This window comes from Manis javanica, chromosome 11, assembly GCF_040802235.1.
Source record: "Manis javanica isolate MJ-LG chromosome 11, MJ_LKY, whole genome shotgun sequence".
Lineage (NCBI taxonomy): Eukaryota > Metazoa > Chordata > Mammalia > Pholidota > Manidae > Manis > Manis javanica.
In genome coordinates, this window is record NC_133166.1 from 37,625,049 (window position 1) to 37,652,831 (window position 27,783).

Consider the following 27,783-nt stretch of genomic DNA (forward strand, 5'->3'; position numbering starts at 1 on the left):
AGCCTCTGTGACTCAGGTGGGCTGCCCAGTCTCCCTGGCTCCAAGGGTGCACACGAGACCCAGACTGGCCAGTCCTCACATTCCCATCCCCAGCCTTGGTGATTTGTCTGGGGTGGGCACATGACCCAGCTGGACTAGCGAGAGGCAGCCCTGGGAGTTCTGCTACATAGGTACTCTCTTCCTGTCAGAACCATTGAGCCGGGAGAATGTAAGCCTGAGGCCACCGATGGCCCTCACTGCTTCCTCAGTGCAGCTATCTCAGGATAAGGGTAAGGCATCCACCTGATCCTGCCCTGGGTAGCTGGCCCAGGTACTGGCTTTCCCCTGGTAGAAGGAAGTTCATTCCCTGCTCCCACCTCTGTCCTTTGGGGGGCTTCCCAGGGCAATGAGGGCAGGAAGGCCTGTATGCGTTCAGGTTCTAATAGAGCCTCCTCCTCGGGTGTGTCTGCCTGGTCCTCAGGATACACCCACCTTCTCCAGCTCTTGGTCCTGCCGGTTCATGAGGGTCTTCCAGTGTTCAAAGAGCTGGCACTCAGACCTCTGGAAGTCCTTGAGCGTGCCTTCCCTCTGGATGGTGCCATCCTTCATAGCAATGATCTGGAAAAGCAGAAACAGACCTGGCTCAGGGGCTGTTCAGCATAGGGGAGTGGTGGTCATACCCTAGGCTGAGCAGGAGTCTGAGATGAAAATGCACACTTCCACAAATGGCCTCTGACCTGCCCACTGCAGTGAGCCAGGAGTGATAACCTACCCTCACCACCACCCCCAGGATTTAGTACATCCACGGGGTAATTCTCCAGGGTTGCCCCCTGGTTAATAAGAAGGTTTGTAGAGCGAATTAGCACATCCTGGTCAAGTTGTCTGGTTACCTGCAAGGACTCCATCAGTGGCAGCTGTACTCCTACACTTGATGGACTAATTGCACACTACTCTTAGCTCCTCCTGACAGCAGGTGTGGTCGGCTCCACCAGTGGTTGGCAAAGCACCTGTTGGTCTAAGTATGTGAGGCCGTACTTCTTTGAAACCAATGAAACTGATTTTATTCTAAATAAATGTTTCACACTTATGTAGACTCATCATTAGTTTGGAGACCCATCCCTGGCCCTCTCACCCCCATCCCCATGCAGGGGTTTGGGGAGGGTGACCCGGAGTCCTGTTCACTCATATTTCAAGGAACTGGACACCTCTCTGTCTGCCTTCTTTGGACTAAAGATTACTCTCAATTGCCCCATCAGGGTTACCACAGGGACTCAGACACAAACCTCTGCACTTGTTTTAATAGGTTTTTTAAAAATCTGGATTTCCTTTTTCTTTTTCATAGTGGAGGGAGGTTCTCACCACATGTAGAAGGAAGACTGAGGGTCAGTTAGCATAGGCCTGAGGCTAAGGGAAGCCCTCAATTTTCAGGGGCAAATTTATATGGGAGTCAGAAAAGTCCAGATTTCAAAAACCAAATAACTTCATCTTAAAAATTAAATGTTTCCAATGATTGAAAAGTAACTATTGTCTACATATTGAAGAGTGTGGGAATTTCGTTGAAGTAGAGTTTCACAAAATTGCATTTTATTGATAATATTGGCTTTTCTATTACTCCTGCTATTGTTTGTTTCCTTATTTTCCATCTCATTTTAACCTGAATATATCCAAACCCCAGTGGGTCAGAGGGCAGGAAGATAACTCTCCCATTCAAACAGGGGCTCCCACAGGCCAGGGCAATGAGTCATCAGACTGGGCAGGAGACAGAATGTCGGAACTGAGTGTGCTTTTTCCTGGGACTTCCTGGTGCCTGCCTGTGTGTATCCACAGGGACCCCAGGCAGGGACGGGAATGTCTGCAGCTCTGGGTGAGACCGAAGCCTTGGCCTAGGTCTTCCTGCGTTGCCCAGCCTTCACGGAGCCATCCCGTGTGCATCTCTCAGGCCCCGTGGTTCTTGGCAGTTACTACTGAGACGCTGATGGACTCCTCTGAGGATGTCCAAATGCCTCTCTCTCCTCAGCCCTCCATAGCTTGGTCCCCTGTGGCCCCTCACCCAGTCTGCATGTGGCAGATACTGTAGCTTGTGGGTCACTAGGACCACTGTCCTCTTGTCATCCTGGAGCAGCTCAAGGATCCCAGCCTGCATCAGGTGGTCACTCAGATGAACATCCAGAGCTGAGAAGGGATCATCCTGGGCAGAGGGGAGAAGACAGGGGCACGTATGTGGGAAGGAGGTAACACTGAGCATAAAAACCACCAGTTATGTTAGCTCTGGTCTAGGGACTGACACGAGTTAGCTGTGTGGCCTTAAGACAATGGGCCTAACCTCTCTGGGCTTCAGTTGCCTCATCTTCAAATGGGCTGTTATCAGTTATCACTCTCAGATAGATCTAATCACACACACTTCCTGACTCCTGAACTTTCAATGGTTCCCCATTGTCTATAATGTCTGAATTTCTAACCATGGCAATCCAGGCCCTTTATAAACTGCTAAGTCAATTCTGGCCTCACTTCTCAACTGTCTTGTCCAAGTTCCCTACACTCCAGAGAACTTGCCATTCCAGGCTTTCGCCTAAGCTCTCCCTGTGCCTGGAGTGCCATTTTGCCTTTTGTCTGCCTGGTGAACTCCTACTCATCCTTCAGTGCTCCGTCTAAGCACTAGCTCTCCCGTGTCCTTTCCTGACCCCTCTGTCTAGCCTTCCCTCCTCTCTTTCCAGTGATACTCTGCACAAAGTCAGACTCGATAAATTTTTGTCCACTCCTGACTGTGAGCCCCTCAAGAACTGATACCCCTTGCACCTGTGCCTCATACAGAGTAGGAGCATAATAAAAGTTTGCTGAAATAACTTAAGATATCTAGTTCTCTCTAACAAGGTTGTTTAAAGCTCACATGGGATCATGAATGAGTACTAGTACTTTGTAAAGTGCTATGTATATGTCAGATGGGAACAAAGACTGTGAACTTTACATTTTGAAGTGTGTTCAGTAGGAAGTGTTTGTTGTGGGGGAGAGAATAAAGCTGTAATCAGAGACCTGATGTTCTTCCTTCTAATGCCCTGTCCAAATGACGCCCCTCTTTCCTTCTGTTTAACTGACTCATTCTTCAAGGCCTTCCTACAGGAAGTCCTGCCTTACTACTTTAGCCCTCATGGTTATCTCCCTGGACAAGGCCCTTCAGTCAATGTCACACAGTTTGGCTTCCAACTGGGCTGGGGCTCTTGAGGGTCAGTGAGCTCTATTTCCCTAATCAGACTCTAAATATTTGAGGCCAACGACTGGGTCTTAGAATTCTTCAGTATCAACTGAGGCATCTAACATAGAACCTGGCATGAAGTAGGACATGGACGGCTAAAAAGTTTTATCTCATGTTTAATTCCTAGTGGTTACCTGGAGAGCTGTGTTGAGAAAGATTCTGAGACCAAGTTCAGTTTCCATGGGAAATATAACTAGTTTGTTAATGTGGGGTTTCACAAAATTGCATTCATTGATGATACTGAAATTACTCTTATTAGTGCTGTGATCAGTTAGCAATGTCTGCTCTGGAAATGCGATGGGAAGTGGCAGCATACATTTCATATATCCACTAGTCTTAGCATTGAGGTGTGTTGTAGGTTAGGGCTGTCCTGCTGCGAGGTGGCCTGTAACTACTACTCACCTTTCCTCGTGTCTACTGCAGAATTCAGTGTAAATTCTACAGTGAGTCATTTGCACTATCCTTGCCTCAGTTTTCCCATCAATAAGATGAGTAGGCACTATCTCTGGCAGAAGAGGAGTTTACTCCTGGAACGGGATGTTGCTGGGTGCTGGGGGTGTGTGTGTGTGTGCGTGTGAGTGTGTGTGTGCGCGTGCGTGTGTGTGTGTGTGTGTGTGTGTGTGTGTGTGTGTGTGTGTGTGTAGGTGGTGAGCTGGGGGGGCAGCCAGAGATGAGAGCCATAAGGGAGGTACCAGCTGATGCACCCACCAGAAAGACGACATTGGTATGCTGGTAGAGGGCTCGGGCCACGCTGATTCGCTGACGCTGACCACCAGAGAGGTTGATGCCCTGTCATCAAAGAGGAGGAAAGGTTACAGCCTCATAGATCTTCAGGAGAGACTATCCTAGTCCCTATTTGACTGTGAGCTCTTTGGGATAGAGGCTGGCTTTATCCATCTCTCTGCTGTCTCCTCACCTTGCAGAGGGAAGGAACTTGTACATGATTATTGAATTCCTTCAGAAGTGGGGAGCATAATCCCCAAGTCTTTGAAGATTCATCATGTAGGGACCCTCTGACCAGTGAAAACCAAGACAGAGAAAGGGGGATTTACATTATATGCAAGGAGGACAGTCATGGGAGAATCCTATTCCCCCTTAAGTCTGAATTTATGCAGGCAGGGCCTCAGCTGTGGAGTGACCCTGGGCCTAGTGGAGTGCCATGTGGGCTCTTAATAGACACTTGGGGCACAAACAAAGGAGATGTCAAGCATTCTGCAGCCTGTGAGGGTGCTAGGCTGACCTTCACAACAAGCAGGGCTGAGAACATGCCAAGGATGACCAGCAGCCCATTCTGACCCTACTACAGGCAGCCCTTACCCTCTCATTTCCCAGTTACCTGCTCTCCCTGAGAAGGATCTCAGGGTGGGTGGGGAGCAGGGGAGCTTGAGGGCCCCAGCTTTGAAAAAGCCCCAGTTGGAGGCTACTACTAACCCGTTCCCCAATCTGAGTCTGGTCTCCGTGGGGCAGGATGTCGATGTCTGGCTGCAGGGAGCAGGCTTCGATGATCATTTTGTACCTGGAGTGATGGTGGTGGGGGGTGGGGTGGGGTGGGGTAGAGGGACACAGCTATTAGCCCAGCCAGTGTTGGGCCTGAGCACTTTCAGAGCATCAGTGGCCTCTGGGCAGCTGTGCCCAGAGTGAGCAATGGCTTTAATGGGCTTTGTGCCCTGGGGTAAGCAAACACCACGTGTGCCTGAAAAGAGCTGAGGGCAGCACCTCATGCAGTCTTGGAGTCAGTTAAATATTTGAAGGATGAAATTGGTTGGCAGCAAATATGCCACATAAGGGACAAGAGGGGGCCCCTGGGCTCTGTACAGTGGGAAAAGCCACAGCCAGAGCTCACACTGCCAGGGCAAATCACTGCTGCTTGGTTTGGGTGGCAATGAGGATTGCTGCTCAAATATTTGCCCAGCCTGCACCTCTCATACTTCCCTGTCCAGCTCTTAGCCTGGATAGGTGCCAGCCAGGGTGCATGAAGACTTCAGGGTATCTTGGTGACATATACTCAGGTGTTAGGCAGCCTTGGATTTGAGACCCATTTCTGTCACTGGCTGCGTGGCCTTGTGTGTGCCAATTGCTTGACCTTTCTGAGCCTTGGTATCCTCATTTGTAAAATGGGGATAATAACAGTACCTGCCTACTGGAATCGTTGAGCATGAGTGGAAATCACATGCACAAAGAGATTGACACTGAGCTCAGTGCCTGGTAAGAGCTCAATCAATGTTAGTGGTTATTACTACCATTGGAGGGAAAACAGCGCATGAGCTGTGCAGCTAGGGGTAGGGAACCTGAGTAGGGAGAGTTGTGGAGAGCTGGGTCAGCCTGCCAACCAGCCTCAAGAGAAGGCAACAGGGCTCCTGCACCTCCCCACTCCTGCCCCCTCACCCACAGGGGTTGGACTGCCCTGATGTCTGGGCACATCTGGATCATTTCCAGATGGACCATATGGAACAGGCTGGAATCCAGATAAGCATCTTGGAGGGCACACAGGCTGAGTGTGGGTGATCGATGGAGGGGCAGGACAGCTGGCTGGGGCTTTTGAGCAGGCAGGCTAATGCTGCCCATGACCAATTTCTCTCCTCACCCAGCCCAGCTCCTTCCAAGGGGCTTTTACCGTTGTTTGTTGTAGGGACTCTCAAAGGTGATGTTCTCCTCTACGGTGGTGTTCAGCAGCCATGGTTTCTGAGAAGCATAGGCCACAGGGTGTCTCTTCCTGGAAAAAGCAGGGCAGGAGTAGGGGAGGCATTCTCAGGGGCTCATTTTCAGAGGCAGCTGTGAGGCTGGTGGCCTAGGCTGGCGCAGCCCTAAGACAAGGAGGTGCAGTTGACAGAAATCTGCTTTGTGTGGTCCCTGGTGGCCTCTGTTTCTCCTGGGCCTGAGGCAGGTTTGAGGGCTTGGGGTTTAGCTGATTAAGGGGGATGGGAGCTCGACTCCTCCCTGCCCTGCATCCAGCCTACCTCACCCCTGCAGTCTGTTCTTGCTGAGTGAGTCTCTACCCAGAGCCAAGAGGAGTCCAAAGTGTAACCAAACTACGAGAGCTTGAACCCTGATTTCTTCCTTCCTTGAGTAACCCTCAAACCACTTGACTTTGATGTTAGCAGCTAACTCTGCAAATGGAACTTTTTCAAAAGCAGAGCCAACCAAACCACACTTAGTGATGTGGTTTCTGCAGACCAAAAAGAGGGAAAAGAAAACCACTAGACAAAAAGGATCTGCTGTGAAGGGAGCAGCTTGATGCACAGGAGCGGAGGTGGCTTCTAAGCCACCTGATGGAGCACAGAGCACTCCCTAGCCTTTTCCCCACAGCTGGGCTGGGACCTGGGGGTCTGCCTTCCAGAGCTCAGTGGCTCCCTTGGGCCTGTGAGCCCTTCTGAGGAAGCCTGCCCTGAAGGGCAGTTGCTCTAGGGACATAGTACCTGATGTCCAGGTCAGCCGCTGTCTCCCGCTCCGGGCTGCAGCCGGGGAGGAAAGAGGTACCTTCAGAGTTCACGTGAGTAGACTGAGTTCTCCATAGACATTTGAGCTCCCTCAAACCCAGCAGGAGCGTGCCTTTATGATCCCTGTGACCCACAACTGCTGCACAGAGGGCTGTGTACCATCTGCAATATGGGTGGGGGGGGGTGACAGGAGAGCCTGGGGGCCCCGACTGAGTTAGGAGGGAGGATGGGGGAAGGGTACCATTGGGAGCTTGTGTGGGGAAACCTCTCTCAGAGAAGCATGAAGCCAAACATATGGCTCCCGCAGACCCAGCCTCTGCACTGGGGCTCAAATGTTCAGACTGACTCGGCTGCAAGAAAACAGCTGGAGCAAGGAGGGTGCTCTGGCGCCAGCCAGGCCAGGCTGGGCAGGCTGACATCTGCACACGCAGCTTGTGGGTGGGAGCCTACAGCCAGTAGAACTCACGGGGGGCGCAGCTAGAGAGCCGACAAGGGCTCCAGACAGGATTTGCAGCCCCATGTGGCCCCGTCAGAAGACATCTGTGGAATCGGGAGAGGATCTTCCAGAGAACTGCAGGGCCCATGTACCTTGGACTGCCCAAAATGCTCCAGTGTCAAATATTCTGTCCAGTCATTCTCAACCACATGTTCATAGCTGTCACATACCATGGGATCTTAATTTTTGCTCAAGAACTACATTCACTATGGCTGGGGAGGCTGGGCCTGTCATCATATCCTAGCACTTGGGGACAAGGTGGGAGAAAGGGCAGATAAAATACAGGGAAGTAAAATCTCTGGTGTTGGAAAGCAAAAGCCAGAAGCTTAACCGTATTTACAAAGTTGAGTCAACCTTCCCAGTCCTGACTCCACACCACCTCCAGTGTGTTTCAAATGTACTTGGAAGAGGTGAGGTTAGGGAGGGTTTTGAGGGCCTCAGAGCCTCATTAATCTGTTTCACTTGGACCTCTCAGGCCTGCACATTGACCATAAAGCAATAAGACTAGATTTCTGCCTGGCCTGGGGAAGCCCATCTCCTATCCTTACAGCCATGTTTCTGAACTTTTTTTTCATGGTTACTTCCTAAGCCTTTTTTAGACATATTTTTTCTAATTGTCCTTTCCCTGCCATATTTCTTTTCCATTTGGGTGGTTTTTATTATATTCACAAGGTTGTGCAACCATCACCACTGTCTAATTCCAGAACATTTTCTTCACCCTCAAAGGAAACCCCATACCCGGAAGCAGTCATGCCCTTGCTTCCTCCCCGCCAGCCCACAGCAAGCACCAACCTACTTTCTGACTCTATCCACCATGAAGTTTGAATACCAGACATACTGTACAGCTGTTTATATGCTATGGCACTTTGGAGGGCTACAGACCATTGCAATGTCTGAGTTTTTTCTCTCCTCAAGAACCAGGTTTTGCCCTCGTTGACAACATGTGTCTTACTATAAAGCCCCATGCCTTTGAAATTATGTAGGCTACACACCCCTGATCCTATACTCAGTATCCCCTGCAAAGCCCCCCTGCCCCAGCCGCTTCCCTTTGTTGGGACCCACTTCCAAAGCAGTTCCAAGGCTGTACCTGGGGTCCTCTCCCGTCTCGCTGTCAGGAAGGCTGCCAGGGCACAAATGGAAAAACCAACATCAATTATTTCTCATTCTGTTGCATTTCTGTCCATCACACTGGGTCTTAGGGGAGAAGCAGTTTCCACAATCCTCAGCCTTCCCACCCATCTCCCATGTCTTCAAATGGGGAGACAGAAACTGCTCTTCTCAACCTCTGTCCCTCCCACAACAGCTGGATACTGACTCAGAGCAGCAGTGAGGCTGGCTGGGTGTCATGATTGTTTTATTGTTGGGAAAGCTAAAGCTCAGAGAGGGAAAGTGACTTTTCCAAGGTCATGATCATTTCAAAAAATGTTTTCAAACTGTGGATTAGGAACCCAAAATTGGGTCTGAAATAAATGAATTGCAACTGCAATTAAAAACTAAAAAAAGAAAAGAAAAAAAATCAGTGTGCATGGTATGGGGTCAAAAGGTGTATTTTTGCATGTGAATTTTTTTCTCTTATCTACCAGTGTATGAATATACTGGACTGTGATGTGAAATGCCTTTCATACTGTAGATTATAGCAAATTTTTTTTGCAAATGAGTGAAAGGACCTGAATTTCAGTGCCAACTTTACCAGTGCTCTTTCTCTTCTCCCTGACCATTTCCCAACCTTCCAGAAGCAGCCTCCTGCCAATGGAAGTGCACTTCTGACGCACACATTAGGAGACAAACAACCTGCTCTATTTTCATACAGAGCTTACTTAAATCATACTAAAACCAGTTAACATTTATTGAACTTTTGTAAGTATTGTGATAAGCACTGTAATAGTGTTCTCTCTCTGTTAAAGCTTAAAATAACCATATGAAGGAGGTTTATTTTATTGTCTCCTCTTTATAGACAAAGAAAGCAAGTGTCAGATAGGCTAAGTAATTTCCCAAAGCTGAACAGCCAGCAAGTAGAAGAGAAAATAGATCAGTCTGACTCCAAAGCTTCATGCTCCTAATGACCATGCTACATGACTTCACTGTGATTTCCGATGCCATAGCTCTGAGAAATGCCTTCTTGTCAGGAAAACCAGGGTGGACAAAAACAGACATGGAAAAAAGCCTGATGAAATTCCTTCCTACCCCGTGCTGACGGGCAGAACTGAATAGAGACCCTGATGGATATGTAATCACCAGTTGCCTTTCACTCTGGTCTCTGATCTTTGTGGTCTCATTTCATTCTCTCCACCCAACCTAACCCCATGTTCTCTACCCACCAGATGGCTGTAGTTTATGGACAAGCTGGTAGTGTGAGACAGATGGAAAAGCGAAGCTTATTATCTTCCAGCTCTGTGGCCACAGCCCAGATAAGCTTATCTCGGAGTCTTCCTGCCTTGACTGCTTCCAGAGTTGCAAAGATTGCTATTTATCTGGAGGAAAGCATTATCTGCAGTCTCGCTGAGAAGCCCAGCACACAAGGAGCTCTCTCAGCCCTAACTCAGTTTGCATCACTGTCTGGGCGGCTCAATTAGCCCGTATAATGAACCACCTTCCTCTCTAATCAGCTCCTGTGTAAGTCTTTTATCCCCAGCAGGATAAGGAAGGAAGTGCATCTTTTTTGGCCTCCACAGTGCTTAGCACATGACAATCTGTAATAAATGGAGGTTGTTCGCTGACATATTAATCACTTGAGAAGTGGGAGTGGTGGGGGACCAGCGCGGGATATGGGCCATCATGCCAGCACTGTGTGCAGTTGTTTGTATTCACCACTTCATTCTCACAACAACCCTCTAGAGAGGTGTATCCACATTTTACAGATGAGGAACCTGATGTAGAGTTTGCATAATGTGCTCAATGTTACATAATTAGGAAGAGGGGAAGATGGGGTGTGAATCCAGGTTCATCTTCTCCTTTCCCCAGCTTAACCCCAGCCTTCCTATCCCAGAATAAGCCTTGTGTATATGCATTTTAATCTGAAAAATAAAAAGTGGTACATGTGGCATTGTAGGGTCTTAAATGTGTATTGGGGCCATTCCATTCCTCCTCTGCCTGCACTTCTGGGAGACCAAACACTGAGCTGAAAGAACAACTCCCCCAGCTCTCCAACCCCATGTCCTGCCCTCCAGCCAGGTTTGAGCTGAGTGTTTGTGTGCATGCCATCCTGACTCAAGGCACAGAGCCTACCCTCAAGGGGCTCACAGTCTGGTAGAGAGAATCAGACAAGTACAGAAGTCAGAAAATTATAAGGGCCAAAAGAAAAGTTGGAGCAAGGAAGTATCATAGAAATTTAGGGGAAGAGTACCCACAAACACATATGCAAATACACAGAGAAAAAACTGTAAACTTCTAGGTGACAGGATACTAGGTGGTTTTAATCTTTTATACTTGTGTATTTTTTCTAATTTAATGTACATTCTTCTAGAGTCAGAGAAAAATGTAAATTTTAAAAGTAGCTTAGAGGAAGACATATGAAACAGTGAGGAAATGCTCAGAGAAGTTACTGCTGAGCTGAACCTTGAAGAAGGAAGGATTTAGACAGTGGAGATGGAGGGAGGAAGTCTAGGCTGGAGGAAGAGGCAGCACCTGAGGGCAGGCCATGTGGAGAGGAGGAAAGAATATGAACACTAAAGTTTGTATCCAAGGGGCTTCTTTACTCACTAATTATGAGTATTGTGAAGTCTTCCCCTTTATTTAGGGAAGCCTCTGTTTTCTTATGTAAAATTTAGGGTCATGGTACAAATGTCACAGTGACATTGGGAAAAAATATTATAAATAGAGTTTGTAGCAGGTAGGAGGGAGGGCGTGGGATTGGAGACCTGGGATCATCCTTTTGGCTCAGGGCTCGGTCCCGGAGGTGCAGGCGGAGGCCCTGGAGAACAGTCCCAGCTCTCATTTAAGACCACAGCAAACAGTACAAGGGAAGAGCTGGAAACTGAGGTTGGAAGGAGACTCACAGGTCCCCATGGTCCCTTTATCCTGCTGCAGACAGGCCTGTCGCTGCCCTGAAATGTCACCTTTGCCCACAGTGCCCCCTCCAATTGACGTCATTGGGTCCTAACACCAAGTCTCCAGGAGAGGAAAGGGTTTTTCTCATTCTGGTGAGGAAACTACATCTCAGAGAGGTGAAGTAACCTGCCGAAGGTCATACAGCTAGTGAGCGGCCAAGCCAGGACTACAACCAAAGGCCCTCTGGTTCCCAAGCCTGGCTTGTCACCTACACACCCTGACCCTTGTCCTGACTGCCTCCCATGTCATCACACCTGCCTCCTCCAGGAAACTGGAAGCATACCTGAGTCACTCACCCCAACTCCCCAAGAGCTCTGGGAACTTCATGGGCAGACTGGACCCAGGGCAGACCCTAGAGAAGCTTATTTCTCACTTCCTGGAGAATCAGGGGTCTCCGCAGGCAGCCTTCAGGCCAGCCACTGCAAGGCAGCAGTGTTCTGAGGCGGTCCAGGGCAAGCAGGGCCCAGGCCTCCTGAGCGGGCACAGATAGAAATAACAGGTAGTTCAGGTGTGGAAGCCTCAGCAGGGTGTGGGGGCAGGGCAGCAGGGACCTGCTGTGAGGCTTAGCTGCACTTCCTCCTCGGGAGGGGGCCTTCCTCCCACCTCCAAGCTTTTCTCAGGGCCCTGCTTCCTGTGGGCTCCCAGGGGAGGTTTAAAGTCATGCTATTGCAGGCATTAATTCTTTCTTGCCAGAAAAAGAATCTCACTTGAATGTATCTGCTAATAGTGACTTTTTATCAAAACGTTTTCTTCTTAAAGATTAAGGAAATAACTTACAAATCCCCAGGTTGACAGGGCACTGTAGGAGAAAGTCAGGTAGGGGCCGGCAGCTGTTATTAAAGCGAATATTTGGGAGCTGCATGGTTCTCCCTGAGCCCCGCAGCCAGGTGGCTGACATACAGGATCTGCTCAGGGCTGCTGCAGTAACTCTCCAGCCCAGAATGCAGGGCCTCTTCTATCACCCTCTGTGCCCACTCTGGGCTCTGTCCACATTCCTCTGTCCACCCAGGACTGGGGAGCTCCCTGAGGGCAGAGGCTACACCTTCTCCTTTGTAAACTGCACAGAGCAGTTCACAAAACATACAACCTGAGCTGAGTACTGGCCTATAACATGGAATAATCCTTCAGCCCCATCCTCAAAGATATCAGTGTCATGGGGAAGACAGACACATCAGCAGATAATCACAATGCAATAAGGTATGTACTCATATCCACTGATGATGAGGAAGTTGGGCAGAGGAGTTCTGGGTTAAGGGAACAGCTTGGGCAAAAGCATGTGGGAAGGAGAGACATGTACACATTCATTTATAATGGCAGTCTTTTGAGGGTCATAGTTGTCCCTGGTTCATTCATTTAGCAAAGACACTGTGAATACAGAGAGACAAATAAGATACAGTCTCTGTCCCCAGGGCTCCCTACAGTCTCTCCTGGGAGACAGGCTGGAGTGAAATTAAAGAGCAAGAGGGGAATTTTGTTCCTGGCATAGAAGTATTGTCAAAGAATAATATTTATAGGGCACTTACTATGTGCTGGGTTAAGCCTCACACCAACCCCTTGGGTAATAAGGTCAGAAAGGTCACAGAATTTCCCAAAGCACAGAGCCCAGATTTGAACCCAGGCAGCCTGGCTCCAGAGCTTTTGCTCTCCCTGCTCAGCCATCCTGCTCATTCAGTCATTGAAGGAATAAATGAACAGTTGTACAAACAAACCAATCTCCCCAGAGCATTCTCCAATTCTGCACCTCCCACTCCCCCAACTCCGCCTTGTGCCTCCTGGAACTTTCTGGCTGCCTGGTCCCCAGGCTTTGACCCTGGTATGGGTGAAAAACATTGGAGCAGCCCAGCATTGCCCTTGCCTCTGGGAGGCAGATTCTCGGGAGTGGCTGCTGGGTCAAATGTTATTTTGCTCTTGGCTCAGTTTGCAAGTCTGAGGCATGGAGCTCCTACAAGTAATGGCGGGGGCCTTCAGCACACAGCCCCCCATATTCAACTCATTGTCCAGGATAGGTGGGCTAGACAGACCTTGAATGTGTCTAGGCTTTTGAGAGGCAAACAGCTGAAGAAACCAACTGAGTCATGTCTGCTCTAACTCCTCCTCTGCCCAGATCTCCCAGCCACTGTAATGACCTAAGCTGGTCTCCTTTCCTTCAGTCTCTCTCTCTCATCCCTCATCCTTTACTCCCAGCACAATTGCTCCACAGCATTCAGTCTAAATCTTCTTTCCCGGGCTTGGTACATAGGGGTGTCTGACCTAGGCTGCTTCTTGCCCCTGTATTCCTCCACAGGACCCTGCACACCCAGTGCTCCAGTACTGGAACCATGCTCTTCCACATCAGCAAGCCTTTGGCCGTGCTGGCACCCCTGCCTGGAATGCCTCCCTCTCACACCTCTGCTTTTTCCATCTGATGAAACCACACTCATCTCTCAAGGCTCAAATGCCACATCCACATGGGCCTCCTCTTCTTGACTGCAGAAGTCTTTGTTCCTCTGCGCTTCATTATGATCTCCTTTCACCTCCCTTAAGAGCAGAGATCATGTCAGTCATCTTTGCATTCTTAGTGCTGTGCCCAAGGTCTGGCACACAGTAGGTGCTCCATAAATATGGGGTGAGTGAGTGCCTCAATGGAGAGTGTCTGGAGCATGAGCTGACTCACAAACAAGTCCTCCCAGCTTCCTGGGGTTGGCTGCAAGCTACCCTGATGTGCCTGACTATGCTCGGGAGGAAGCTGCACTGTGGAAGAGGGCAAAGTGGATCCTGGAGAAATGAGCCCCTTTTCACCACTGCCCCCCACCCTCCCCAGCCTCCAGGAGCCGGGGCCTGGCTGCCTGTTGAGAGGGTGTCAAGGAGGACAGAGCTGTGAGCACCCTTGTGAGGAGGCAGGGGGTAGGGGACAGGGTGTCATGGTGACAGAGGCTGCCAGCCTTTGGTCTGTCAGGCCAGCTATTTCTTCGTGTTGCTCTTGAGCCTCTTCTCTCAGGCATAGGGTAAGCCCGTGCACTTGAGCACCTCCATGCAAATCTCACTTCTGCCATTTAAGAGCTGGGTGGCCCTGGGCAGCTAGCTTCACCTCAGTTTCCTCATTTGTTAAGTGCTGATAACAGTAATACCCACCTCACATTGGTTGGTGAAGAGTGACTGAGACACAGAAGTAAATAAAGTGTGTTGCGCAGTGCCTGGCACATAGGAGGTGCCCAGTGCTAGCTGCCCTAGCGAGGTCCCTCATATTCTGCAGTCTGAAGCTGAGGTTCTGAAGGAGATAGCAGCAGTCAGACCCTGAGCTTGATAACTCAGAGAGGAGGGTGGGGGGAAGCAGGACAGGGCTTAGCTGCGCCAAGCAGGCCTGCTGCCTCTGCGGAGGACAAAGAGGTGCTGACGCTGGCGTGAGGGCACCTGAGGGCGAGGCGGAGGGGAAGGGAGGAAGTAAGTGGGGCAAAGGGACGAGACTCGGAGGGAGTTTGACTCATGCCAAGTGGGGCACAGACAAGGGAATCTGGGGCAGCCCCAGTTTCAGCTCTGTAATCCCATCTGGAAAAGGCCTGCCTCAGAGGGCCAGGATCCAGCTTGCCCTCTACAGGGAACTGGGACCCAGGGGACCCCAGCCTGCGGCAGAGGGCAGGCTTGAGGAAAGAGCCGGGGTTTGGATCCCTGCTCCATGCTGACGAGTAAGTCACCCAGTCTCTTTGGTCTCGGTTCCTACATCTGTGAAATGGGGTGATAACACCCAGTGGGAGGCTTAGTGGGAGAATTAACTGTTAATTGTACTGCTTACTATGAGTTTAGCAAAGGGCCTGGCCCATAGCAGATGCCCAATAAATACTGGGTGCTTTCTTTCGTTCACAGTTCACTGGGGGCTCCTGTCTTCCTGTCACAGATACACATTGTCAGCCAACAGGCAAGAGCTCCTCACTCCAAAGGCCTGGAGGACATCACTACCAGGGAAAGTTTAAGGCAAAGTGATCCTAAACCCAATGCCTGGATCTTCCCAGTCAGGCTGTGAGAAATTCCCAAATAAGATGGAGAATGGAGACAGAGACCCTTCTGTCTCCACCATGGTCCCCAGTGAAATTAAGGCTCTAGAGACTGAGGTTATGGGAAACCCAAGGGGCTTGTCTGCTAGCACACAGCCCCACTGAGGAAGGAAACTTCCCACCTGGCTATACAATTCAGGAACATTCTAGAAAAGCAGGAAAGTTGGGGTGCATGTGGGTATCCAGACATAGGGCTCAGTTCTGTGCTCCTGCTTATGAAAAACCTGACATCGTGTCTGATAATTTCCCCCTAACAGGATTGCTAGGGGCAGCTTGCCCTCTATTGAACTGGCTGCAACCTTTATTCCTGAACAACTCTACAAACCTTTATCAGTCCCCTGTTTCCCTTGACTGCTGAGGGGCTCTGAACCAGGTCACATGTGACTGCAATAGTTGTCCTCTGGCCAGGTTTCTGAACACCTTTTCCAACCTCTGCGTTTCTCTACTCTTCTTTTCTTATTTTTTAAAAAGCTTCCATTTTATATGTATCTTTTATCATACTTTCAAGTGCTTTTTGGAAGCAGGTAAGTATAAATAATAGATGCATGATTGAATCAGCTTGGGGTTCTGGCTCTTTAATTAAGATAGTAATCATTGCCCAGAAGCCCACGTTTGCCTGGGTTCCTCTGGCTCCTGAAAACACCTGCAGAGTGGTCTGTGTCAGCTTTGCTGGTGAGCAAGCTGGAAACCGAGATTCATGGTGCAGTTCCCCACACTGGGCAGATTGGCAGCTGAGTAAGCGTGGGGTTTGGAGTCAAACAGAATTGGGTTAAAATTCCAGCTCTGCCACCTATTAGCTGTGTGGATTAGGACAAAGAATTTAACCCTCCTCTATAAAATGAGAACTGTTAATAGAATTTACCTTGCTGGCTTATTTAATCATAAGGATTAAATGAAATAATGTGTGCAGAGGACTTAGCAAAGTACCTGGCACATAGGAAGGGTTTAATAAATACTAAAGATGATCATGAGAATGATGATGAACTGCCTTTGTTGAGTACTCACTGAATACAGTAGGTGCTCAATAAATACATGCTGCATCCTCAGCTGAGAAGGATGGTTGAAAGAAGGGTGCCCACCTGCTCACTGTTAGTCTCCCCCAACTAACTGAGCCCTGAGCATGCATTTAGTACCTGTTCCAGAAGACGGCTCCTGAGATCTTCTGCATCTCCCCCAGGGTGGCTAGGAGGAGCGATGACTTGCCACAGCCCACCTGCCCAACGATCATGGTCAGCTGGCCTGCAGGAGGATGGCGGCAGATGGGAGTGGGGCCAGATGGGAGTCTGAACAACCACCACCCAGAAAGACAGACAGACAGACAGACAGACAGACCAAACCCTCGGGCCTGCATTTATTTTCCTCCTTCCTACAGTCCCCAGGAAGTCCTTCCCCCTCGAGCCTGTCCTGGAAATCTAAAACTTCCTTCTGGTTCCCCAGGTGTTTCCTCCATTGTCCCTTCCCAAAGCCTCCCTTCTCTGTTCCAGAGCTCCCCAGCATGAACCCAGCTCCTCGTGGTCCTCACAAAGGCCACCTGTGTCCTATCTCCATCCTACTTTTGTGCTTTGCTCGTGTGGCTGCTCTGCCAGAACATCTGCCCTGCCACGTGGCCAGAGGGATCCTGCTCATTCTCAGAAACCCCACCTCTTCTACAACTTCTCTGGTTGCTCCAGTCTATTCTTCTTTTTCACAAAGCACCCAACTGTCTGCAACAGATGGTGTGACATCCAGGCCCTGCTGCCATGCGGGTCCCTGCGCTGCCCTCCTACCCAGCACAAGAACTCCTCCAGGTGCAGTCCATCCCCTCCAGCGTTCGTATACCACAGCTCCACCAGCGTACTCAAGAGGGCACACAGAGTACTCAGTAGGTGCTGATTTTTCTTTTTCTCTCCATGTCCTTCAGTGGGACCTCAGACATGACTCAGGAGGATGCCCCCAACCCACGAGGGAGAGGTGAGCAGGGCTGTACCTCGGGGGATGTGGATGGTGATGTTGGACAGTGTGGGGATTCCATCAGGGGTCCATGTGAAGAAGCCTCCAATGATCTTCATCGGCGGCACCCCACCCCCCGGGAGAGAACAGAAAGGCAGCTGGGTTCTCAGCGAACAGTCTCTTGCCTCCCTCCCCCAATGAAAGCCAAAAACCCCTGATTCAGTCCTTGGCTGACTTCCAGGACAGGGTCAGGGTGGGGGAATAGCCTTCACATGCCAACCACTGCCCCAGGCACCTCCCCCGAGAGAACTCTCCCCCTCGGTAGAGATGGAAGACTTGTCCCTTGTCTCAGGACTCTTAGGGACCTTATGGGCAGGCAAGGTGACCTCTGGGGCACAGGACTCTGCACACATGTCTCCGGTCTTCCTGAAGCTGGCACTGGGGGACAGGAGTGGGGAGGCAGGCCTAGGACTCACCTGGACACAGCAGCTGTCAGTATTCCCTTCTGGACTGGGGGCCAGCCTCTGCAGTGGGCCAGTGAGGCTCCGACAATCCTCTCGGGCTGGACGCTTGCGGTTCACAACCTTGAGGGGCTGGGAGTGGTTAGGAGGAGGTGAGGGCTCCTGGGGCTGGGAGCTGTGCAGGGAAGGGAGCCTCCTTCCTTGAGGAAAGGCTGTGGCAGGAAGTAGCAAGGCAGAAGCTGCAGGCATTAGGGAAAAACACTGGGAGTGGCAAGGGCAGGCCTGGGCACTCACCATCGCCTGGTACTTGCTGGCTTGGCCCTGGGGTGCCGGCTCCCGGGGAGCACACTGCTCCTCGCAGATCTCTGCACTGGACAGGAACTCACTCAGCTTTTGCACGCTGCAGAGGAAGCACAGAGACACCCCTCACCCCTGCCGGGGCAGAGGGAGGGAAGAGGAAGGAGGGGGCAACCTGAGAAAGCCGCTCTGAGAAGATTCTGGGTCCTGAGGCATGGCCTCATGAAGCCCACACTGAAGGGGGACAGACGAGTGGGCATCCGCTGTCGGGGAATAGGTGCTACCAGGATTTGTTAGGGTGGACCTGTCAGATGGAGTGGTTTAGGGTCTGGATTAGGGCAGGACTGGTTAGGTTTATGGTTAATGGTAAAGTTGATTAGACAGAAGGATGGTTGGTTTGGGCTTTATCAGTTACTGTTAGAGTAAAGGCTGGTCAGTGTGAAGGTTAGTTAGGATTAGGACTGGTTATTAACAATAGCTAATATTTATGGAGCATATACTATATGCAGACACTGTGTTAAATGCTTTTTAAACACATAATTTAATCTTGCTGGGGGAGAGGGGAACAGGGGAGGTGTCATTATCTCAGCTATTCTGGTGACAGAGTAGAAGTGACTGCATATGGAAATGCTTCTGGATCAGTGCAAGGGATTTCCAGCAGGTGCAGCATCCTTGAACCTGTGGTTTATAGAGAATCACAAAGCTGGAGGGAGACTGGGGAGAAGAGGCGATCATGAGAAGTCACAGTACCATAATCAACAAAGCTGAGTCAGCATAGCCAACCCTGGAAACAGGAGTTATTTTTTCCAGCCTGCTCCTCCCTGGTTAGATACTCCTTTGACCCCAATTTTGCTGAGTGGTGCCCCCTTCCATCCTTCAACCTCTGCAGAGCTTCCTCGCATTAGCTGCTCCTTCCATCCGCTACTTCATTCCAATCCTCCCTACCAGCTGCCTAGGGGCATCCCTTTCCTCAAGGCTGAAGGGACTGGGGTACGGAGGACATTTGTTTCTGTCTGCTCCCACTGGCAACAGGAAAGGACAGAGTGAGCTCTCTCCAGACACATGACAAGCCCTTGCCTTCAAGGAGCTACTTCAGAGGCCTGAGGAGTTCTTCATATTCCAGGCAAAGCCTGAGCCCTCTACCTTCAGGCTTTCATTCCCAAGAGGGTGATGCCTCTGAGAGAGTGGCAGAGTCCCCTCTGGGCTCTAGAGCTTGGAAGTGGGGGCCTGGCAGAGCTGCAGGCCAACTGGGGACAGGGTGCGCAGGCATGTTGGGGAAGCTGCTTCGCTGTTCAGGGCTGGGAAGGCTTTGGGACCCACGTTCAGCCTGAGGAAGACAAACATTTTGCAGTCTGAGGGGAGGTATGGAGCTCATTCTGTGTGTCTCTGGAGGGCAGAACTAGGACCAATGGATAGAATTCATGAGGATATACCAATCTTGCTCCACAATGAATTTTTTTTAGAGTGTTTTCTTGGAGGTGACATCAGCAAGATCAGCTTCAGCAAGGTACAGATCAATGAAGAAGTATGTCCTGGGACCAAAGAGCTGAGCTCGCAGCGGCGCCCGGAGCCAGCCCCGGGGCTGCCCATCCAGGGCCCTTGCTGCATCCTCCTCTCACCTGACTACAGCTTTGACTGTAGACCGGACAACACTGGACAGCAGGAACAGCGGTGTGACCAGGATGTGGAAGAGGGAGAGGGAAGCAAAGGCCACGGAGGGGGAGAAGTCAGCCTCTTTGAAAAAGCTGACGTGGCCCACGAAAGTCTGTGGACAGAGGCACGAGTGAGATGGGGGTGACTCTGAGCGTGAGCCCCTCCCACAGTGGTAGCCCTCAGCCCGTGGGAAGAGAGGAGAGGGCTGGAACAGGACACCCAGGGGGAACTTTTGGCTAGGGACACCTTCATCGTCCTGGTCATCCCATGGAAATGTCCCCAAAAAGTTCAGGACTCGAAGCTGGGGGGGCTGGGGCCACTCCCTCCCTGTCCTGCCCCATCCTTGCCAGGAATGACCAGAGAGGATTAGGTTAGGCCGGCCCTGCCTTCTCCTCAGACAGCAGTCCTCAGGTGGGGAAAATGTAAACACGATCATCACAAACCCCCTCCTCTCTGTGGCTGCCCCACAACCGGGCTGGCTCAGCAGCCTGTTATCCAGAGCTCCTCAAGGAGCCACGCCGGAACCAGCCCAATAAATCATGTCGGAAGTGAATCCCCAAGTGAGCCTGATAGGCTGTGCACTAGCACAGCTCAGGGACACTAGTCCCGGGGGAAACAGAGGCATCTTTTTAAAGAACTGTGGCCTTCACAGCAGCCGGGGATGGGAGCCCTGGGTGAAGGGGCTGTGGGCCTGTGGGGGCCCAGACCTTTCTGGAGGGGCACACTCTGGGCCCCCACTGCTGAACTCACACAGCTTTGGTCAAAATCGCTTTAGAAACCTGCACTGTAATACTTAACGTGGAGAACTGTTTGTGCCATATTTTTGAATTCTTAAAAAAAGGAGGTGGCAAAACTGCATGAGCAGCACAGTCCTATTTTTGTAAAAGTGTCATATTATGTGCCTAAAGAAAAGACTGGAAAGAAATACATTAAAGATGCTTCCAGTGGGATTATGGGAGATTTAAATTCTCTTAGCCATTTCCTTTCTGAATTGTCCAACATTTCTATAATAAACATATTTCACTTTTATAACTAAAAAGTTTGATAGCTATTTTAAAAATAAAGTTTAATTTCTTTAAAGACTAAGCTTCAGGTCTTCCAGGCCCAGAGGCAAAAGCCCCTGCCTATATGGAGTCAGGGAGAGGGACCCACTCTGTATATAGACTCTCAACCCATTGCCTTAATTTCAGCCCCAACTGCTGAGCCCATCTTCCGAAGTTCCTGCACAGGAAGGCAGAGCCTGGGCAGCCTCTCACTAAAGACTCCTTCCCCCCTCCCTGCCAGGAGATGGAGACAGGACCCCACTTACGATGAGGACAGCTGCGATGGGGATGGCCGTATTCATGAAAACTGCAGAGGAAGCACAAAGGGAGGTTTAGTGGGAGAGATGAGAGCTGAAAATGAAGCTGTCCAGGGTAGGCTAGCTGTGGGGCAGCCTATGGGATCTTTTTCCTCGCCTGTGGGCTAGCACTGGGGTAGAGCAGCGGCAGAACTCTAGCCCTACAGCACTTCCAGCTCCTTATTTTGTTTTCCTCAGGACCTTGTCCCAGTTCTGAGACTTAAGCTCTTAAATAAAGGCTTAAACATTCTTCTTCTGCTCTATGGGACAGTGTAAAAGAAGCCCCTGGAGAATGTGGTGGGAGAAGGGATTGGTGAGGCGGCTACCTGCATGAGTTTCTGGGGCACCAAGCTGCTACTCTTTTTTGCCTTTGGTCCCTGCATCCTCCCAAGCCAGGCTCTCTCTGAGGCTTACAGGCTTCCTAATCTTCAAATGCATTCACACTGAGGTATAGTGACTAAGGAGAGCTTAAAATAGGGACTTCCTTAGCTTTAAGGCTTAGAGTCCCTACCTACATGGGGCAGTTGGTTTGCTACAACAGAGGTCTCCTCCTTATTCTGCTTAGTGGACCCTCAGACTCTTCAGTAGGAACCCCAGAGAGTAAAAAGAGCTGGACCTAAAGTGACAGAAGGGTGAAGTTCCTGTAGGTATAAGCTTTGTAACCGTGGGCAAGTCACTACCTTCCCTATGCCTCAGTTTCTTCACCTGATTTTTGTAAACTTGTACTTACTGGTTCACATACTACTCTGCTTCCCTCCAAGGTGAGAGAAGATGATACAGGGCCCAGGCTCTGTGAGCCCTAGGTGCTGCCTGAATATCACATTGCATGGGCGATTAGCTGCACCCTGCTCCAAAGATCACTGCTCCTCTGGCCCGAGGTGTGAGATGCTCAAGGTCTGGGCATGGGGTCCTGAACTTCCAGAGAGAGCAGTCCTTCCAAAGTAAGAGATGGCCGTCCTCACTGCCACTTTTCCATCTCATCCTTTTTCCTTCCAGAAGCCTCTTCCAGGCCAGCCCAGAAAAGAGTCTGGTTCTATAATCAGCCAAACTGAAGCAGAAGGAGCCAAAGGCCTAGGGCTCAGCCTGTGCATGGGTCCCTGTCTAATGAATACTGAAGTCACTGACATTCTGAAGTGTCAGGTGGTCAACACCATTCCAAGAAGCTGACTGTCCACTTATTCCACGAGTCCAGCACCACCCCGTGTACACACAGTGTGTGGTGTGGAACCCCAAGCAGGTGGATGGATATGGCCCCTGCCCTCAGGGAGGTCCTAGTTTGAGGAAGGAGACAGAACTGTGCTCTCAGGAAGCCCCTGAGATGATGGGGATGCAGAACATGCCCCCAGGGAGTTCCCAAGCAGATAAGAAAGACATTGTGCCCATTTTTGGGGAATTCCTCCTCTGATGAAGGAGACATAGCCCCTGCCATTGGACAGCTCCAGTCTCATGGAGGAGATACCGGTGGAGCTGTTGGGGCACTGCCAATCTCTCTGATCACAGAGATTTTCGTCAACACCAGTATCACACAACACTAGGCCTTAGCTGCTTTCCTGAGGAAGGCTTCATGGTCTCTAGGTGCCCAGCACAATGCCACAGCCCTCCCTTGTAGTCTCTGGCAGCAGGCAGTGTAAACATTATTGATTTTCCTACAGTCTAAGGGACCTAGACCTGAGACATAAGACGCACTACAGTGATCACTGGCTGAAGAGGAGGAGGGGAAGGAGGACGTGTGTGAGGCCCAGGCCCCTTGAGCCTCACCAAACATACAGCTCTAAAGAGGAGGCAGCCGGGCCCCCACCCTCCAGGGCCAGTCGTTCCAGGGAGCTCCCTCAGGGTAGGGGCCTCCAGTTCCTCTCCTGCGCATTCCCATCAATTATGGAAGAGAGGGGGCTCAAGTGACAGAAGGCACCTGTGCACCACCCCTCAACCCCTGCCCCAGGCCAAGACTTTCAGACACATTCTGGGGCTCAACTCCCAGCTAAAGAATCAGCTCCCAGGTAGACTGTAAATCAGCGCAGTTGTGCTTGGAAAGCAATCTGGTGCCTTGTAGCTAGAGCCACACAGTTCAGGCCTTCTGATCCTATAATCCCTCTCCTGAGAATTTCTCTTGAATTATCGTTCAAGAGAAGCACAAAGCCCTCAGCAAGATGGTGTCAGCTGCAGTATCTGTCACAGCAAAACCAAACCACAACCACAGCAAAAAATCACCGAAATGAAATAAACGCAATATCCAACAGGAGGGGCTATTTTTGTATCTGTAGCATGTCAACTCTAGGGGGAGTTTGCAGGCAGAAAATGTGTGATAATTGACATCTTGTTCTACTGCATGTTTTTCCTGGGTGCAATTTTTTTCAATTTAAATTTTTTCTATTTTGTTATCTTTATTCTTGTAGCTGCCTGAACTCCCTTCAGGAACGAGACAACCTATAAATAAATTTAAAAATGAGCATTCTGAAGCTTATGCAGCAACATGAGAATGCATATGATATAATTTATTTCTGTCTCATTCTGGCTCTTGTTTGGAGATGCTAAAGAATGAAAATGTAATTTTCCATTTCCCTTATCCTCCCCTGGAAGGCTGCCCTTTGTTCAGGAAGCTCTAGGTCCCCTTTGAGGTGGGGGTTGGGGAAATGGAATCACTGGTTGCTTGTGTTTTAAAGCCCTCTCTGAAGATTAGCCCATTGGACCCTGGGGTAGATGTGGGGATGTCAGGACCAGAGTCTGGGAGGCCTGGGATGCTAGAGGCTCTGGCACCTCTTTGAGCTCAGCAGACACCCCAAAATCCCACAGGTGAGGGAAAGGGAGCTGGGTATCCCATCGGTCATGGGTTGATGATCTGTGGCCTCGGCCATTCTCTTGAACAACATAAGGCCCAATAAGACCTTAAAGGTAGTGGAGGGGTGGGAAATATGACCAAAAATAGATTTCACTTCAACTTTGGGGTAGGCTGACTCACTCTGACTTGATCTACCAAAAAGAAAACATGACAGTGCTCAAATCTTGAACGTTAGGGGGCAAAAAATACTATTGAAGAGCACCAAGTGGAAGCAGCAGGCCACAACACGTGTGAGCATGAGGCCGTGACGGGAGTTCAGGTGCATGCAGGCCAGCCTGAAGGCCACCTCCTATGATGGTGCAGGGATATTCACAGGTATGGCTTAGCGCCCCCACCCCAATAGCCTTTAAGAGTCATTCATTCAAAAATCTTTTCTGAGGGTCTCCCCTGTTCCCAACATTGTTCTGGATTCTGGGGGCATAGTACTGAACGATTATGCCAGCTTTTCCTAAGTACCCCAAAACAAAACAAAATAACACATCAGCTGAAATCCAGAGCTCAGGTCACCACTCGCCCTGGCTTTGCCCAAGGAATGCTGCCTGGCCTTGTGGAAGCTGGCCTGGCTCCTCAAAACCAGCTTTTCATGTACAAAGCACCAGTAAATATTTCAGAAGCCCTGTGTCAGGGAGGCATAGCTAGCCATCGGTGCTTCTGGCCAACTTCAGCTTTGTCCGCATAAAAGGCCAGGGGAGAAGCTGCAGGCTCACTGCCTGGGCCTACCCCTCAGGGTGCACCTGCAGGGAGGGGCAGTGTGTTTGGAAGTACACAGGGCCATTTCCCATTCAGTCCGATAGCCAAGGCAACAGAGGGGGGAGGGAAGGGGTTAATGGTGTGTCTGCTGCTGGCAGCAGAGGGAGCATGGTGAGAGGCCTGCAGTCACCCTGATTTCTGCCCCTTAACTTATGAACCTCCCAGCTCTGTCTGAGCCACCTCTCTGCCCAAGCAGGCCAGGATATGCATCAGCAATGCCTGTGGCTGCACCAGCTGGCAGAGGGGAGGGCAGACAGTGAAGAAGTTCAGAGAAACTGGAGAAGGAAGGGGGACCCGTTCTGGAGGTAACCTTGTCCCCTGATGCTGTTCTGAGTCAGGGCCTCCACCAAGGAGGAGAGAGGAAGCATAAGACTTGCCAAGAAGAGCTGGGCCCTGGCTGTGGAGAGGGGCAGGTGCTGAGCACCTTGTGAATTGGGTCACCCGCACCATCCGGCCCACCCCTCAGCCTTACCCATGGCACAGTTGGGTTCCGGCTTTGCTTTGTGTTATGAGCATGCAGTAGTAGGCCAGCCACACTCACCCACCTCATTGTGATTCAGACCCCATTAGGAAGAGGGAAGACTCTGACCACAAAGCACCGGAAGAGAGGGCAAACACATCCTTTCTTTACTTAGACCCTTTCAATGGCCACCCTGCCTCAGGAGAAAACCCAAGTCCTGCCTGGTCTGCACTTGTTGTTACCTCTCTTGCTAAATTATGTTCGAGTCTTGAACATACTCCCATCCTTCTCAGTTCTAGTGCCTGGAACATCCCCCCCCCTCACCTGGCTAACCTGTAGTCATCCTTCAGCGTCACAAGCCTGCACTGTGCTTCCGTGACTCATCATCCCTAAGACTGGATTGCGTACAACTTTTATGGGAGCCCAGACCCCTTTCTGCGCCTGTCACTCATGGCACAGTTGCATGTGTGGCTCTCTATGAGACTTTAAACCTGCAGGCAGAGACCATCACATGCCCCATTCTTAGTGCAGGGCCTGGCACATAGTAGGTGAACATTTATTAGATAAGTGAATGAGAGAAGCAAAAGAGGCCAAGGCCAGGTGAGTATCACAAAAAAGAAAGCAGGGCATCGGACCAGACGCTGTGGCTCTGACCACACGCACAGCCACTGTCCACAGCCTGGTCTCCAACAAGCCTAAGGGTGAGCACCATGCCTGACTCCTCTGTCAAGTCCAGAGCCTCAGCAGAGTCTGGCACCGAGAAGGCTCGGGAGCGGGCTCTGCTGGAACGACAGAAGCAACTGCAGCATGTTGGCTGGTTGACTGCTGGGGCCTAGGACTCCTGGATCACTTCTGCAAAGCTTGTCCTCAAACACCCAGACCTATGCTGCTTCTGCAAGGAAATAAAGATTAAACTGAATTCTAAGGAGAGTGGCTACAGCACTTCTACCAGCTTTTTTCTATTTCACCTTCTAATCACTGAAATCCTGCCTAGCTTAGGCCTCCTCTTGCATGAAGCTCTGTGAACTCGCAGTCCACAAGGGCTTCCTTCTTCTCTGTTCTCTGTCATTTTCTGGCTAAGGGCCTAAGTGAGTCATTTCACTCACTGAGCCTCAGTCTTCTCTGCTGTAAAATGGGACAATAGAGCCACACAGCTCACAAGAGAGTTATGAGGATTAAGTGACGTCAGGCTTGCTAGGCAGCCAGCACAAAGCAGGTCCACAAAGGTTAGAGCTCCCTACCACACTGTCTCATGTATGTTAGCTCTGACATCTCAGCAGAGCACAAACTCCTTGAGAATAGGAAGGATATCTAATTGTCTCTCATTCATCTTGACGCTAAGCACAGGGGCTGGGCACACAGTGCTGCACCCACTCAGTCCCACCCAGTAACTTACATCTGTTTTCCTTCCAGAGGAAATGCAGATGCTGGATTTTGATGGTGGGGAAACTAAACCCATTGCTTTCTCAATACCCCGGCTGGCCCTGCCGTGCACTAGCTGAGGGTTCCACACACAGGAGTTCTCAGTGGTGCCACTGGGGAGACCATCAGATGGAGTGTCGTGTAACCTGGTCGGCCGGCCAGGCTGACGGCCTGGCATTCGAAGCTCGCTTGCACCGAAAGCCCGGGAGGCAGCACCAGGATGGGCCCCACCCGGGAACATGACTCTCGGGCCTCCTCTGCGGTGCCAGGACCCCATGGTGGTGCCAGGCATGAGCATGAAAGATGCCCCATTACCTCAAGCTTAATGGCCTGTGTCCTGATCCCTGGTGACAGAGAGCAGAAGGCAGGAAGTCCGGGAGGCCATAAACGCGCTCAACGCATACACCTGCAGCCGGGTGCTCCCACCTTTCCCGCTCCACAGCCCATAAACCCATCCCAGGAAGAGCAAACACTGAGCAAACAGCACTTGGCTTTCAAAGCTCTCCTCAAGGGTGCTTCCCTTTCCCTCCCCACTGCCCTCTTCCAGGGACCAGCTTGGGCTTCTCTGTTTATACTTCAAGGCCACTGAGTCCTGAGGGGCCCTGCTTGGCTGCAGAGCCCCTCACTCCTTCCCCTCATCTCAGCCTCTGGCAGCCTGGACTCTCCTTTCCCCATGCCCTGCTGGTCCCCAGCCCTTCACAAAGCCAGGGCTTGTCTTCTGAGTGTCTTATGAGACAAAGAGCACCTAGGCTTCAGTGGGCTAGCCTGGGAACCTAGGCATCTTATGATATTGTTTACATAGGAAAACACATCCTAAGTTGCAGTTCAGAAAGCAGGAAATGAGCATACATTTCCTGAAAGCATGACCCAAGGTGTGCCTACTTTAGCCCCAGGAATCTTAGGTCCCAGGACCCCCAGTTTCCTCACTGCGCCCTGTCCCTCTCTTCCACGGCAGCCCCGGTGAGCTGCCATGTTACTGCTGGGAGAGGAAGGCCCCTGGCTGTAGGGGGAAGCCCTCCCCCAGCTCAGCAGCTGTTTCCACTGATGGCATGTTTGGAAAGCAGGTGCCTTAACTCAGGGGGCTGTGCAGACGCCCTGTGGGGTTACTGTTACCACAAGCAGGCCCAGGGGCAGGCAGAGCTGGCAGAGAGGAGGATGAAGAGGGCCGAGGGCTATGGACTCTGGTCTCTCTGAGCTCCTGATAGTCCTTCCCAATGTCTCCTGTTCTATGGAGTGCTCAGAGGCCTGGAGCATCACAGGGTCAGGGCTGAAGGTAAAGGGGAGACCAGGAACCTGGAGTGCCTTGGTAAGGAATCCCGGGAGAAATGGCTGCCTGCCATGTGCCCAGCTCCATTCTGAGAAAATCAGATCCTGGCAGGACTTTCTGCAGAAAGACAAC

The 27,783-nt window shown here is 50.8% G+C and overlaps 2 protein-coding genes across 9 annotated transcripts in view; one reads left to right on the top strand and one right to left on the bottom strand.

Moving 5' to 3' along the window:
- Positions 1-19,524, top strand: part of NCR3LG1 (natural killer cell cytotoxicity receptor 3 ligand 1) — a 62,878-nt gene extending 43,354 nt beyond the window's left edge. Inside the window, exons 4-5 of the mRNA XM_037026854.2 lie at positions 17,138-17,187; positions 19,388-19,524. Coding sequence (XP_036882749.1) covers positions 17,138-17,154 — 17 coding nt within the window. The 3' untranslated portion in view covers positions 17,155-17,187; positions 19,388-19,524. The remainder of the gene's footprint in view (positions 1-17,137; positions 17,188-19,387) is intronic.
- Positions 1-27,783, bottom strand: part of ABCC8 (ATP binding cassette subfamily C member 8) — a 72,925-nt gene that overhangs the window by 13,904 nt on the left and 31,238 nt on the right. For all 8 annotated transcript variants that reach the window (XR_012122626.1, XM_073216282.1, XM_073216279.1 and 5 more), the window contains exons 11-23: positions 20,887-20,927; positions 19,544-19,689; positions 17,922-18,027; positions 17,643-17,759; positions 17,204-17,279; positions 16,371-16,476; positions 8,250-8,282; positions 6,646-6,681; positions 5,844-5,942; positions 4,661-4,745; positions 3,938-4,018; positions 2,030-2,167; positions 472-597 (exon numbers count right to left, since the gene is read on the bottom strand). Coding sequence is in view for 7 of the 8 variants with exons in the window: in XM_073216282.1 (XP_073072383.1) it covers positions 472-597; positions 2,030-2,167; positions 3,938-4,018; positions 4,661-4,745; positions 5,844-5,942; positions 6,646-6,681; positions 8,250-8,282; positions 16,371-16,476; positions 17,204-17,279; positions 17,643-17,759; positions 17,922-18,027; positions 19,544-19,689; positions 20,887-20,927 (1,190 nt within the window). In the remaining variant the exon portion in view is untranslated. The remainder of the gene's footprint in view (positions 1-471; positions 598-2,029; positions 2,168-3,937; positions 4,019-4,660; positions 4,746-5,843; positions 5,943-6,645; positions 6,682-8,249; positions 8,283-16,370; positions 16,477-17,203; positions 17,280-17,642; positions 17,760-17,921; positions 18,028-19,543; positions 19,690-20,886; positions 20,928-27,783) is intronic.